Source organism: Sus scrofa, chromosome 16, assembly GCF_054392235.1.
Source record: "Sus scrofa isolate SSC_HxYL_T2T_F1_AM1 chromosome 16, Sscrofa_HxYL_maternal_Yorkshire_Landrace_v2.0, whole genome shotgun sequence".
Taxonomy (NCBI): Eukaryota; Metazoa; Chordata; class Mammalia; order Artiodactyla; family Suidae; genus Sus; species Sus scrofa.
The window spans coordinates 55,384,336-55,400,242 of NC_139398.1; the positions used below are offsets into that span (position 1 = coordinate 55,384,336).

Genomic DNA, 15,907 nt, shown 5'->3' on the forward strand with positions numbered 1-15,907 from the left:
AAGCTGAGATCTGAGGGTACATACATGTGAGTTATGTAGAGAAGGGAAGAAGAAGGGAGGAGTATTTTAGGCCATGAGGAATAGATGTCAAAGACCATGATTCATTCTAAGAAATCATAGGATTTTAGAATATGTGGAATGCGGCACCAGAGCTAGAGCTGGAGAATAAAACAGGGCTGAAACTATGAAGAACCTGGTAATATGGTTAATGAGTATGGACTTTTGAGAATTAAAGGGTACTATGGAGCACGAAAGCAGTGAGATGAAATTTGAGCTTTAAAAAATTATCCTGGCTCTAATTTGGAGATTAATTTGAAGTCAAGCATAGCGCAGCCCCAAGGTCAAAAGGATATGGTGAGCTTGAGTCGGGAAGACATCTCTATCAGAAGAGTATAAGCTTCCTGTTATACAAGGCAGTAAGAAAGGGCAGCTTTTAAAGTCAGTTAAGCAAAAATACCATTTATCTAATGGTTCTTCTGTCTTGAAAAAAACACAAAGTACATCCTGGAAGACTTGGGAACTCCCTCTCAACCAATAAAGAGAGTCTGAAATTAGAATTAGAAAAATAGGGTACATTAATATTATCACCATCATCATCATCATCCTGTAGTTATTGTCAGAAAGGCTGCACTTAGGTATACTTGATTATGACCTAAAACAGTGATTCATTCCTGAGTAGAGTAGACGCTCAGAGTATACTTTTTGTTTTCATCACAAATGGTTCAGGAGCCATGTGGAATCAACTTGAGGGTGAAGGCGGGACCTCAACATCTCTGCATGCATCAGATAAGAAAGGCAGGTCCAACAGTCCCCAAACCTAAAATGTGAAGTTTCAGTGATATGAGAGGAACACCTCCATGCAACTCCATTTGTGAAACACTGTATAAAATCTTATGATTCTCTAGAAGCCAGTTTGTATAATTCTAATCATACTGATAAAAATCTAGCAGAATGCCGGAAAAATGTCTGCCTCAATTTCTTTTCCTTATATAATCCATACCATGTACTGTCTTAAAAATCATTTGTTCACATTTTCATTCTTTTACATAATATTACAATCATTTAGATGTCAGGAAAGCAAACTGAGCAAGGCAAGAATACTGTGGGGAAAAAAAATCTTTAATAAATAATGTGCATAATGCTCATCTGTTACTGTGTCATTTCACAAAAATGACTTTGTCATTTTTAGGTAGACATTATTTTATCTGATGTTATTTTCTTGGTGATTTTTAATCCTATGTGCTACATTTGAGATGTCTTTCTTCTCATAAAATTTCTCCTCTTTCCCACCTCCCATGCTGATTGTTTCCAGGATTAATATTCTGATACCATTTCTCCCTTGTTTTATGCCTATATTCATTTATACTACACAGCATACTCACGGTATTAGATACTGTGATAAATGGAGCTCATTAATTTTTTTCTGAGTTTAGTTTTTTGTACAATTTATGCCTGCTCATAAAAAATTAAGGTAGTATATCGGAGTGTATGAAATCTAACCAATTCACCTAAAATATCCAAAATAGCTATCATTAACAGTAAGTGAACCTTATTCCAAACATCTCTTGAGCTCAGGACCAGAGGGAGGTACTGGGGTAAAAGACGATGATGAACAGTGAATCCATTTAAATAGAAACTAAAACCGTAACTGTGAAAATTTTATGCACAAGTGCAATGAACATTGACAATTTAAAAACAGTAACAACTCAAATTGGAAAAGAGAGGAAGGAAAAAGTGGAAACAAATGTTTATACTCATTGCCTCAACCTTTAGGGCAGGAAGTTAATCAATACAAACTAAAATTAAATCATGTAGTTTTTAAAAAATGACTCCATTCTCTTAATATTTTCATAGCATTTTTTCATAAAATGGAGGAACTTCTCTAGGAAATCTCTTGAGACATAGAAACATGATAATATTCTCTTCTAATAAAATTATCCATTTAACCTTGCTTTTCTCCTCTTCTTGGATCACTGAGAGAAGTGAGGACACAGGGCAAACTGCTGTTCCCCCCCCCCCCAGATTGAAGAGACATGCAGGTGAATATAGGGAGCACAGTTTTATCTGAGCACAGGCAGGAATTGCATGGGAACCAGTGCTGGGAGAGGAAACCTAAGCTGTAACTAACAAATTGCTGGAGGCTCAATGTGGATAAATCTGAGAGTTAAAAATGCCAGGAGCACCCAGTCATGGGGGAGGGTCCCACAGTATTGTGAGATTTATCTCTAAGAGCTTAACTAGCTTCTCATAGTAAATATCACAGAAAAAAATCCCCTCCTACTTCTTCCAGGAGGAGGGGAAAAGGAACCATTTTGACCTAAGCCAGAGCACTCTGTCCTTATTTTCCTTCAAGCCCCGTTGGGGTGTTACCAGAGCTTAATGGACCTGGGAGAAGGGAAATAGCCAACTTCAGCTGGCTCTAATCCTTTGTGTAGGAGAAATGGACACCCAACTCCAGCCCATTCTAACCATCCTGCCCCACCTAAAGGAGGAGAGAAAAACCTGAGAGACACTTGTGAAGTTCACAGTCCAGAGGCATACTATCACTAAAAGACTTAAGACCTAATCATAGGACCATAGGACACATCCCCTTTCCATACCTCACTACCACATTACCTAAGTCCTATAGCAGTTTCTTTCTTTTCTTTCTTTTTCGCTTTTTAGCTGCACTTGCGGCATATGGAAGTTCCCAGGCTAGGGGTCGAATCAGAGCTATAGCTGCCGGCCTACACCACAGCCACAGCAATGCGGGATCTGAAGTGAGGATCCTAGTCAGGGTCATTAACACTGAGCCACGAAGAGGAACTCCTATAGCAGTTTCTTTTACCTGGTATGTGATATCTGGGTACCAAGAAAAACTTACAAGGCATACCAAAAGGCAGAAATACAATTTGGAGAGGTAAAGCAAACATCAGAATCAGACATGGCAGGGATGTTTGAATTATACAACTGTGATTTTGAAACAATGGTGATAGCTATGCTGAGGGCTCTAACGGATAGAGTAGACAGCCTGAAAGAGATAGGCACTGTAAGCAGAGAGATGATAAATCTTAAGAAAAAACCAAGAAGAAAATCTACAGATCTAAAACACTGTAAGAGTAATGAAGAATGCCTTTTATGGCCTTATTAATGGATTAGACTCAGAGGAAAGAATCTCTAAGCTAGAGAATATATCAGTAGAATTCCCAAAACTGAAAGCAAAGAAAACAAAGATGGGACAAAACAGAAGAAAATATCCAAGGACTATGAAACAATTACAAAAGTGTAACATACGCATATTGGAATTACTGTACTTCTAATGATAAGTATGATCATATGTATTTTTTGTCAGCCACATCACAATGCTGACTCAGATTGTGCTATCATCTAAGTGCTTCACAGTCTTTTTCTCCCTTGCTGCTGCTATTACTCCTCCTACCTCCTGGGTCCATTCATATACCCTCTACCTGTAATTGGTTTGTATTCTACTTTATACTCAATGCAGCCTCATATGCCACAATGTTAAGTCTACAGTATCTTAGTAGAAGTGTATATCAAACTTAACTTTGACCTGTTATTTAGCTTTCTTGGAATAGTTCTACCAGTTAGGACTAACCCATAATCATTTTTGCCTAAGCCTCCAGGCATCATTTGTTCTCTGCTCGAATGGCTGTAATGAAAGATATTTATGTCTCATGTTGCAGAAGTCCATGACTACTTTATTCTCACAATGTTAATCTATTTTCTCTGTCAAAGAAAAAGGTAAAAATAATTTGAAATGATTTATACTTATTAATTTGTGCTGGTTGTTTTAAGATCACCTTGTCTATGTAACTCTGCATTTTGATTATGATATGTCTCCATTTGCCTTTTTCCTTTTATTTAGCCTGCTTGAATTCACTGAGTTTCCTGAATTTGAAGACTGATGTTCTTCATTAATTTTAGAAAATTCTCAGATATTATGGTCTCAGTCTCATTCTATGTATTTTTTCTGTCTCCAATTCCACTTAAATATGTGGTCAGCCTTCTCACTCTATTTTCCATTTCTTTCAGCCTCTCATGATTGATGTTTTTCTCTGTGTGTTTTACATCCTATGTTATGTGTGTTTTCAGATATATCTCCTAATTTGCTCTTACACTTTTTCAGCTATTCAACTTTTCATTAATTTTAAGTGTAGCTATTCTATTTATCACTTCTAAAATTTTTTTATTCTTTTTCCATTCATTCTCTCCATGTGACAAACATACTTGTTTTATTTTTGCAGTATCTGAAGTTTCGAGGGTCGGGTTCTATCATTTGTTGTTCCTCTGCTTCTCACAAATAATGACTGTTTCCTTGTATATTATGAACTCTTTTTATTGGGAGCTCATTTTTTTAGAACTCTTTTTTTTCCCTCGGAGTCCTGTGAAATCTAAATTAAAGATTCTTTTCTTCGGAGAGGATTTCCCCTTGTTTCAAACAGCTACATCAGAGTAGTATAGATCACCAGTGATTTTAATTGAAAATACTCCTTTAGATACCCTGAGAATATTCATAAGCTTGAGAGCCTACTCACCCACCTGCATGGACCTGAGATAGACAAGCTTCTTTATGATCTTCCTGTATTGTATAGTTGATGTGTTTATTCCCACCCTTCCAACTAATGGAGAATCTTTATCTTAATGTGTGGCAATTACACATCCATCTTCATGATTAAAATCCCATGTTAAAACCCACCTTCCTAGGTTACTGAGACCTATAACTCAGAGTATCCCAATAATAGTACCAGTGTTTCTTGCTCTGGCTTTCAGTCTTCTTCTTGTTAAGTTATGCATTTAAAGTTTTGGGGTTTTTTTTAATGTATTTTATTCTGCACTTCTAGGTGTTTTAAGAGAGTTTTCAGGTTACCTGGTATGCTGCCTTACTGGAATTGGAAATCTCATTTGTTTTTCATATTGAGTTAATAATCATTTACAAAGTTGGACTGTAGAATAGACATGTGGCTAAAGACCGAATTTCTGCCACAACAGATTTATTCCACTTCTGTGAAATATCAGCTAAGCCAAGTTCTTGCTGTGAAATAACATGTTTTGATTCAGAGCTTTTTACTTGGTGTTTAGACAGAATAGCAATATCACCTGTGGTTATCATAGATATTTATGATTTTGTGTGGGATTTAATCTTGATCAGTCTGTTTTGGGAAAAAAATAAAATTTTCTAAAATTTGAAGAAGGTCTTGTAAAGATTAATGACAGTCTATATCAAATATCTAAAAATTTTCCCTCATCATTCTGCTGACTTTATTGTTTTTTTAAATTATAGTTGATTTACAGTGTTGTGCCAATTTCTGCTATACAGCAGTGACCCAGTTATACACACACTTACACACACACACACACATTCTTTTTCTCATGTTATCTTCCATTATTTAAAAACAAACATGACCTTTTATATGAAAGGAGTAAGATAGTAAGTCTAAAGGCGAGATGCAGATGCTTTTAAATTCTTCCTTCTTTTCAAATTGCAGTGTACTTATGGATAGAGAGATAGTCTTTCTATTCCTGCATATTGGTATAAGATTGCAAAGGCCATGTAGAACATTATCTCTCAAATTAAATTTTATCTTCTGATAGATGCGTCCAGGTTCACCTAGACTAAAATATCTTAGCCTCCCTCATAGAATTTATAAGTATGTATGTATACACACACACTGCTTTTTTGACTTGTTTATTCCTTACCCTCTCAAGATTATAGATTATATTAAGTGAAACAAAGCAATTCAGCCCAAGTGTTTAGTGACCAGAATTAGGATATGGAAATTTTGTAATTTTTAGGGTTTTTTACCTCAGTGCTATATTTCTCATTGTCATAGCATGTGATATTTAATCCAAGCAGTAAATCAAACACAAAAACTTAGCAGTAAGCTTTTGAAACATATGCATCCATGAGAAAAATAGGAGGATTTGCCTTTTTAATCTCTAGTTAGCCTGAGGTCTCATTTGGTCAGTAATTGATTCTATAAATAGTAAAAATAGAAGTAGTGTTGGTTCTGGAGAGGAGAACAATACTGATAATGATAAAAGAAGCAAACTAATATTGAGCACACATTCTGGACCAAGCACCATGGTGAAGTATACTAAGTAATTTTCCTGGAATCATATTTATTTTTTTAATGATTTTTATCTTTTCCATCATAGCTGGTTTACAGTGTTCTGTCAATTTATAGTAGTACAGCAAGATGACCCAGTCACACATACATATATACATTCTTTTTCTCACATTATCATGCTCCATCATAAGTGACTAGATACAGTTCCCAGTGCTATACAGCAGGATCTCATTGCTTCTCCATTCCAAAGGCAATAGTTTGCATCTGTTAACCCCAAACTCCCAGTCCATCCCACTCCCTCCTCACCCTTGGCAACCACATATCTGTTCTCCAAGTCCATGAATTTCTTTTCTGTGGGAAGGTTCATTTGTGCCCTATATTAGATTCCAGATATAAGTGATATATGGTATTTGTCTCTCTTTCTGACTTACTTCACTTAGAATGAGAGTCTCTAGTTCCATCCATGTTGCTGCAAATGGCATTATTTTGTTATTTTTATGGTTGAGTAGTATTCCATTATGTATATATACCACATCTTAATCCATTCATCTGTCAATGGACATTTCTTTCTTTCTTACAATCTTACTTTTATTTTCATTTCAAGATGAGAAAACAGACTTAGATTGGTTAACTTAGTTGTCTAAGACCATATTGCTAGTAATAGATAATATAGAGCTTTGAACACACAAATCAAGGGTTCCATGATTTAATTTGGTTTTTTATTTGCTGTACATATTTTCAAAATTAATGTATATACTCAGCATATTATACTTTTTGATATATATTTAACCTGTGTCTCTGTTCCTGCTGTTCCATATTAAAAATCATGCCATACATTTGTAGTTTTAATACTTACGATGGACTTTTACTGTGGCTATTTTATGATTTCATCAATAGCCAAGCTGTTGTTTCATTCCAAACATTCAGTATCTTTGTGATTAAGGCAGTGTGCTAAAAACCATGAAGGCTATACTGTTTGGCTTGCAATCATTTCCATGTGTTAAATTCTTATCAGATGTTGGGGAAAAAAGCAGACTTAAGTTAACCACAAGTACTCCATCCATGGTCTAAGAAGCAATGATCTGTAATGGACATGTGTTTAGCCATCAGCTTGCTTAAAGAAGTCTCTAAGAAAATTCATTTATTGTCTTATGTAAGATAAGTATGCATAGTATATTTCATTTTTGTAGTTTAAAGTTCTCCTCAAAAGCATGTCAGCCCTCAGGTCTTGATAGCTTTACCTTTTTTTGTGAAGGCGAATATTAGACGAGGTCAGTTTACCACCCTTATGTTAATATTTCTCATGCCGTAAGAAAAAAGAACAGATATAATTCAAAATTTTCCTAAGGCACTCTCCTGGAAATTAGAGAAAATGATAAAAGCATCTGGGAAAAAATTAAAACTGACTGAAAATTATTCAAGATACTTGTCATCACCATTTTAAATCCTCAATCTCAAGTTGTAAAGCTGTATGATTTTTTAAATTGCAAGATTTTTAAACTACTCTTTTAAAATAACATAAACAGTCTGATAAAAATGTAAACATACTGTAGTTATAAAAACTTTCCTGTGTAGTTACTTACTCATAGTGTCTTCTGTCATATAAAAAAATGTTTAGGAGTTCCTGTCGTGGCGCAGTGGTTAACAAATCCGACTAGGAACCATGAGGTTGTGGGTTCGGTCCCTGCCCTTGCTCAGTGGGTTGGGGATCCGGCGTTGCCGTGAGCTGTGGTGTAGGCTGCAGACATGGCTCGGATCCCGGATCCCACGTTGCTGTGGCTCTGGCGTAGGCCAGCAGCTACAGCTCCAATTCGACCCCTAGCCTGGGAACCTCCATATGCCGTGAGAGCGGCCCAAGAAATACCAAAAAGACAAAAATAAATAAATAAATAAAATAAAAATAAAAAGAATAAAAAAATGTTTAGCTTAAAGATAAGGTATTCAAATCTAAATGTACTTTTTATTCAGTGAGTATTAAGTCTAATAAGTGAATAACTGCATGAAGAATTAGAATGTCTTTAATTATGTTAACAGTATTGTTAGTGACTTAGGCGATATTGAAAAGAAAAGAGCTTACTATCTCTATACTTCAACTTCTTTGTGTCCAAGATGAAGACTATATTCTGCATTCCTAAATCTAAAGGAGTTGGAATAGAATGACCTGCAGAGTATAATCGCTTTTTACATTTGTAGTTGTGATTTTGCATTTCAGAAATATTAATTTATACCTTCCTTAGATTATTCTTAGGTAAAGATAAAACTGAGGCAAAGAAAGAGGATTAATTGCTTTCTTATGGCAATATAATGATGTTGGGTCTAGGTCTTCTGATAAACACATCTATCTTTTTTTTTATGCAAAGGTTTTGTTTAATCTTATGGACTTTTTTTTTTTTAAATAAAAAAAAAACCAACAACAGAGTTCCCATCGTGGCTCAGTGGAAACAAATCTGACTAGCATCCATGAGGACACAGGTTTGATCCCTGGCCTAGCTTAGTGGGTTGAGGATCCAGCATTGCTGTGAGCTGTGGCGAAGGTCACAGACGCAGCTTGGATCCCATGTTGCTATAGCATAGCCCAGCGGCTACAGCTCTGATTCAGCCCGTAGCCTGGGAACCTCCACAGGCTATGGGTGTAGCCCTAAAAAAAGACCAAAAAAAAAAAAAAAAAATCAATGATGTTAGAGTAGATATCTTTAATGATATAGTAATTAGTATCATTTTATCATCAATTTGTACTTAAAATCATTGATTTTTATTTAAAGTTTTAATTCTTTACATTGTTTATGTAATTTAATCATCATGAGTTGGTTGTAGTGTAGTATATTTTGTCATTGATAAAAAGTTGCCTTCTAAGCGCCTAGTAGTGCTCTTACTCATGTTGATCCTTAATCTTTACATTGGCCTGGTTATAACATATATGCTAAATATAGTCACAGTTTATAGATGAGAAAACTGAGGTTCATTGAACTTGATAACCTTGCCCCAAGTCTGTACTCAAGTGTCACTTTCTCCATGGAGCCATGGAAAATGAGGTAGAAAGACTTTAGTCGGCAGAAATAAGATAGACCATGTTAGGTAATGGAAACGGCATGAACAAAGGGGCGTATGTGCTGAAGCTCAAAGTTTGCCAAGGTAATTATGACTACTATGTTTTGGCTGACATGTGAAAGATAAAATTGAAAAAGTAGTTTGAAGATAGCTCTTGAGAGGGACTTACTGCTTGGGAAAGAAATTAGTACACAATAGGACTTAGGGATTTACATAGATCAGAGGGTAGAATTGTAGAATTTGGCCTAAGTGTACAAAATGAATAGAAGGAAGGTCAACCCAGAGGCACGTAGACCAAGTAGGAAACTGTGGTCATAGTGAAGTTACAAAAGCCCAAATATCTGTCACTAACCACAGAAAGGAAGAGACTTCACAAAGAGAAAGGTTGTGATTACTAAACAGCTGTAAAAAGTAATAGTAATACTAGAGGATGGACCTGACAATCATCATTCTAGTGGCTTTATCAATAAAAGGGAAGGTCAGAGTTCCCTGGTGGCTCAGCAGGTTAAGGATCCAGTGTTGTCACTACTGTGGCTTGGGTTTGATCCCTGGCCTGGAGATTTCCACATGCCATGGGCACAACCACAACAAAATGAAAGATAGAAATATGGTAGTAGTATGTTTTTCAGGGAGCCAAAAACCAAGCCCTGACTTTTAAAATGGTAAATTCAGTGCATTTGTGGGATTTTAATGGAAGTATTCATATGCAAATATTCTCACCTGAGCTATTCATCTAGCAGCTGAAAGTGTGAATTTAAGCTTGAAAGTGGAAATGTGTAACAAGCATTGGCTAACAGTCTTGCTTTTATACATTAATTGCATTAAGGCAGATGGAATTGAAGTCCCGAACGTGGGTGAAATTTCTAAAGAGAGAAAAAAAGAGAGTTGAGACTAAATTTGAGGAGCAGGAGATGGAAGAGTAAAAGCTAGTGGAAACAGAGAAGGAATACCAAAAATGTAAAAGAGATCAGCCATGGCACTAGGTCTAAGATTGCAAAAGATCATTGGTGAGATGGTCAACAAAGTTAGGTTCTTCTGAAAGTCTAAGTTATGATCTAAAAGGGAGCCCTCAAAGTTTGTGATTAGCAGGTCATAAGTTATTATTTCTAAGACAGCAATTTAAGGAATGTATGGTTTATTGATAAGGTCTCAAAATAGGTGGATAGTGGATACAAAGAAGCCAATAAAAGCTGTTGAGAAATTGGTTGTATTAAAAAAAAAAAAAAAAAGGAAGCTCAAAGGTGTGAGAAATGGAAGGAAAATATGCAAATATTCTCACCTGAGCTACTCACAAATGCCTAGCGCTGAGACTTTGCCCCCAGTTCTTTTCCTAGCTCTATCTTTTGCTATAGCCCCCATCCCACCCCCAAATCATCTATGCTATGGCTTAAAGTTTTAACACGTACCTTATGTTTTCCTATCTCCCTATCTTGGTTTAGACACCCTACTTGTATGCTTTGTCATTGTACCTCCTCTTAGCCAACTCCTGCTCATCTTTCAGAGCCAGTTCAAATACTCCTATATGAAGCCATCCCTTATTTAGCATACAGTACTCTGTCCATCTCTGAATTTCAAAATGCTTCAGTTATTTCTCTGTCATGGCAGTTACTGCTTTTGTTATGTACTGTTATTATTTATGTACATGATTATATCTCTCCTTGGGATTTAGACTCCTTGGAGACTTTCTCAAGGTACCAGTATACGTCAATGGAAAGAGCATAGACAGAATTCAATCTTATTTTCAATTTCTAGTTCTATCACTTTCTGGTAGGTTGTGTGTCTTCAAGCTTAGTGTTTAATCTCTAAACCTCAACCTTCCTACATGTAAAATGCTTATATCACAGGTTATTGAGAAGCTTATGTGGTAGGAAGGTAACTGATTTAAAGAATCTAGCAAAGTTAGCTTCCTTTCTTTCCTTTTTCATCTTGATTTCTGTGTCGTCACTTGAGAATGAGGGTACACATATTAGATGCTTCAGAATCGCTGAATGAATTAGTAATTTCTTTGTTACTACTAAGTTTGTAAACGCTACCATAATTTCTAGGCTCCTGATATTTTATTAGGATAATTTTTTTAAGGAATTCTTTTTTTTTTTTTTCCCATTGGAGCAGAGTATATTACAGATTTATCAGATAAAAAAATATATGCAATCAGAATTATCTAATGGAAATGGTAATGTCATACAAACCATGTTAAAAGTCAAATGAATCCAAATTAGAAACATACCTATTAGGAAAGAAATTAATTAGCTTAGAGTTAGTAGTAGCTTATAGAAGCTGTTTCTTTTGCCATACAAGTAGAAACTGGACTCTGAGGGAGCCAAAAAGATGCTGTCTGGACTCAAGCAAGCCCATAGTTTATATGCTTGATCTGTAAAAGGTATAAGATGACATGTACTCCAGGCTTATAAATTTTCCTCTTCATTTTAACAGATTCAAATATATTCTAATACCAATGGATAAGTTTATATTCCAGAGAATATAAGATTGGAAACTCTAAAACTAGACTGTGGTCTAAAGACTAGTTTATAAGCTTGCACTTCATTCCAAGAGTTATTGATTCCACAAGTACTAACAAATGTTGTTTGAATAGCCTGAAAGGTTTTGACAGCATTGTAAAAATTTTAATTACTTGAAAACTTAAATATAATGAAACATACTTCAGTAATCTGTATAGGCCTAAACCTCTCTATGTCACTTTGTCTTTTTTGAGTTTTTACTCATCGTTGTTCGATTTATAAATTATTACACCTGTTTTGATAGTGTATCTACATCATTGACTTTTTAAGGATAAATTTTTAGCAGCTGGTATTATTCATTGCCCTTTTTAAAAATTACAAACAGGGTTGATATCCATATGTAATAGAGGTATTGTTCATTTATAATAAATAGTATAATAAGGAAGTATACCCACTTGACAAACAGATCTTAACTCTATATCATTTTGAACATATGATCTAAGTAATAGTAGCCATCATTTGTTGAACAGGGATTGAGTGCCCAGTATTTCACATAATTCTTCCCAGATTTTATAGCTGAGGAAACTGTGTCTCAAAGAAGCTAAATAACTGTTTTTAGGCCACTCAGACAATAAGTGATAGAAGTGCCTTTTTTTTTTTTTTCTTTTTTTACATTTTTTTCCCCTTTATATGGCCACACCTGCGGCGTATGGAAGATTTCAGACTAGGGGTAGAATTGGAACTGCAGCTGCTGGCCTATGCAGCAACATGGGATCCAAGCCACATCTGCAGCCTATGCTGCAGTTTGTGGCAATGCCAGATCCTTAACCCACTGAGCAAGGCCAGGGAACAAACCCGCCTCCTCACAGACACTGTGTCAGGTTCTTTATCTACTGAGCCACAGTGGGAACTCCAGGGTTGGCTTTTAAATCAGGACTTTCTGAATCCAAAGTTAATCTTTTTAATAACTGTGCTCTGCTGACTCTACAATAGTATATACTTCCATTGCTTCTCATTCTTTGCATACTTCAGCTTATGCTAATAGCTAGTTCAGATAGCATGAAGCATTTCTTCTTCAACTTTCAAAATCATATTCCCCTCAAAGACCTTGGTCTTCAGAAAATATTATATGAATTGCCTGAATTATTTATTTACCAGAGTAAAAATATTTTAAATTAATATTTTAAAAAGATAAGGATATTTAGTGGATGAAACAAAGATGTGGTTGCCATTCCCTGTTTTCATATAACTTTAAGAAATAGGAAGTAATTACCTTTATCGGAGAAAAATATCATTAGAGCCTAAACTAGGCATTGATGGTGAGAATCAAGAGGAGCAGTTACATGTGAGAGAGCTTGGAAAATGACATACTTCAACAGTGATTCAGTGAAAGGGAGGGTGAACAGTCCCAGGGGAAGTTTAATGTTTGGAAAATGGTTCCATGATTAAATAGGGACTTCACAAGAAGAAGCAGATTTGGCCAGGGAGAAGATGACTTCAAGTTTGGACGTAGAGAGTTTGTAATTCCTGTGACATCTAGTCTGCACTGTCCATCTGGATGTAAGCCCTTGAAATGTGGCTCATTTGAATTGAGATGTGCTGTAAGTGTAAAATACACATTGCATTTAGAAGAGTTAGCAGAAGAAAATAATGTAAAATATTGCATTAATATTCTTATATTGGTTGTATATCAAAATGTTTTAGATATTTTGAGTTATTGAGTTAAATAAAATATGTTTTTAAAATTAACTTAACCTGTTTCTTTTTATGATTTTTTAAAAATAAATTTTATTTTTAAATTTTTTTTTAATGTGGCTGCTAGGGAACCTAAAATTGCACATATGTTTTACCTTATATTTCTGTTAGGCAGCACTAATGTACATGGAGATTTGTAATAGATAGTTAGAAATGTAGGGCAAAACATCTAGATTTGGAAATAACCTATTATAAAAGTAATAGCTTATAAGATTAGATAAAAACACCAACATGCAGGGTTAGAAATGGAAGAAAAAAAGCCAACAATTATAGGATGAGAAGAGAAAGAGTAAGCCTCTGAAGTGGTACATAGTCTGATTAGCATAGAATTTCAGAAGGATGTAGTTCATATCATTGAATGATAGAGAAGCCAAAGAGGAAGAGGAGGACTGAGAAAAGGCTATTGAATTTGATTGATATAGAAGCAGTTTAAGTAGAGTATAAGAAGGATAGATTGCAAGAGATTAAGAATTAGAGGTTGATTAATTAGACTCTGTATATGAACTATTCTTTCATGCAAGGAGTCCTCTTGTAAAGATAAGCATCACTTGATTGGAGCAGAGTACAGCGAAATTTGAGCATGCTGTTGGCTGAATAAAAAAGGATCAGTGAAGTAAGAGTGCTTGAAGTTGTAAGAAAGAGAAGATAATTCCTATACTAAAGTCCTAATGCATTGGGTCTCAAACTTGAGTGCACGTTAGGATCACCTGAATAACTTGTCACAGGAGCAAATTCCCAGGCAACATCCCACATCTAAATAAATCATTTTCTGCAGATGCATCTCCCCAAACATGTTTTAACAAGTACTTCTAGGTGATTACGGTGTATCCATCAAGACAAACGAGTCAAGAAAATTAAGTGTTCTGGTGAGGATGTCATTGAAATGGCTGACCGTAGCATGCAGAATGGTTTGAGAGCTAGCTGGGGTTAGAATAGGGCTAGTGGACCATGAACTTCCATTAAGGAGTTGGCTTTCATCAATAAAAGAGTGAGCACAGGTTCAGCAGGAATCAAAGACTGAGAAACCTAAAAATAGTAGATTTTGATTGGAGAGGGAAGTGTAAGAATTTAGGACCTTGGAGGCCAAGCAGATATGGCTATGTGTGCTTGCTGTGGAACAAAGGTAAAAAGAATTTTTTTTTTAACCTAACATAGGGCAGAGGTAAAAAAGAATGAGATTTGGTGTTTAGGAGGAAGCACTAAAGACTAGAGCAATATGCTACTATTTAGATTTAAGATTTTGCTAACCTTATTTGGGTGGTCTTTAGAACATTCCAAAATGTGATACCTCCTTCGACTATGGTGTTCTCTGTGATCCACTCTAGCTTTTTGAAAATAGAATGGATGCCTGACATTCACAGATATAAAATGCATAGTTTTAACAATTCACAAGTGACCCTTAGGGTTCATGGCAGAAGCAGTTAATAATTTTTTCCAAGGTATGAATTTGAATCTCCTGTCCTGAAAGTGGCTTGTAGAAACTAGTCACTTAACTGGTGACTTGTAATGAAGCTAATATTATGTCTCCATGTGCCTTTAATATATGATTGTATTAATTATCAAAATACCTCAGCCTGATAGATTTCACAGAAGATTAATTGACAAATTGTGGTATTAAATGAATTAAAAACTGAGTTTAAAAAAATTTTAGTACTGCTCCTAGCATGTAATAATTGCTTAACAAATGGGAGTTATTGGTGCCAGCTCAGGAATTCAATAAGTTTCAAAACCAAATAATTTTCTGTATGCCCGGGTTTAATGCACAGTATTCATATTTTTAAAAGTTCATTTTGATTTGAGATCTCCATAAATTATTAAACTGAAACTAGAATGTTAAATTTGCAAGTAAACAAGAGGGAGAACAATCATTCATTTATCACTCATCTACTTCTGTTTGATATACTTGAAAGGAGCTGTGTTTCATAGTAATACATATTATATTGCTATTATGAAAATCACAACTTTGAAAATACCCTTAAGTATGTTTCTCCGCCACAAACACATATACACAAAAACAAAATGAATTACAGTAATCACTTTTTTCCCCTTAGAGATTTAGTGTACCTGACAATCAGATTTAGTTGTTTTTGCTATGCAACATTATCTCTATTATATACTTATATAATTATTTTTGTTTTATAGTGAAGAGCTCAGAAAAGAAGCAAGACAATTAAAGCGGGAACTCTTGGCAGCAAAACAAAAAAAACTAGAAAATGCAGCAAAACAAGCAGAAAAAAATGAAGGTAAGGGCATTTATCAAGCTTATATTTTTCCCTTGGTACTTATTCCCTCTCTCCATCCTGAGTTGATTTTGTTGTTGTTTTTGTTGTTTAATACTTTCTTTGGACAGTTAGCTAATAAAATAAAGTTTCTGTTAGGACTTTTTTCTTTTTTTGGCTGTGCTCATGGCATGAGGAATTCCTGGGCTGGGGATCAAACCAAGCTACAGCAGTAACAACACTGAGTCCTTAACCACTAATCCACCAGGGAACTCCTCTCAGGACTTTTGTCTGAGAAGAAAATTCAATCAAACATGATCATAACTTGTGTTCCTTAACAGAGTACTGAATATCAGAC

At 35.3% G+C, this 15,907-nt stretch overlaps 1 protein-coding gene across 1 annotated transcript in view; it reads left to right on the plus strand.

Annotated features, from left to right (window-relative positions):
• The window catches only part of CWC27 (CWC27 spliceosome associated cyclophilin), a 246,333-nt gene that overhangs the window by 100,938 nt on the left and 129,488 nt on the right, over window positions 1–15,907 (plus strand). The window contains 1 exon segment of the mRNA NM_001243923.1: window positions 15,473–15,573. Within this exon segment, the coding sequence (NP_001230852.1) occupies window positions 15,473–15,573 (101 nt within the window).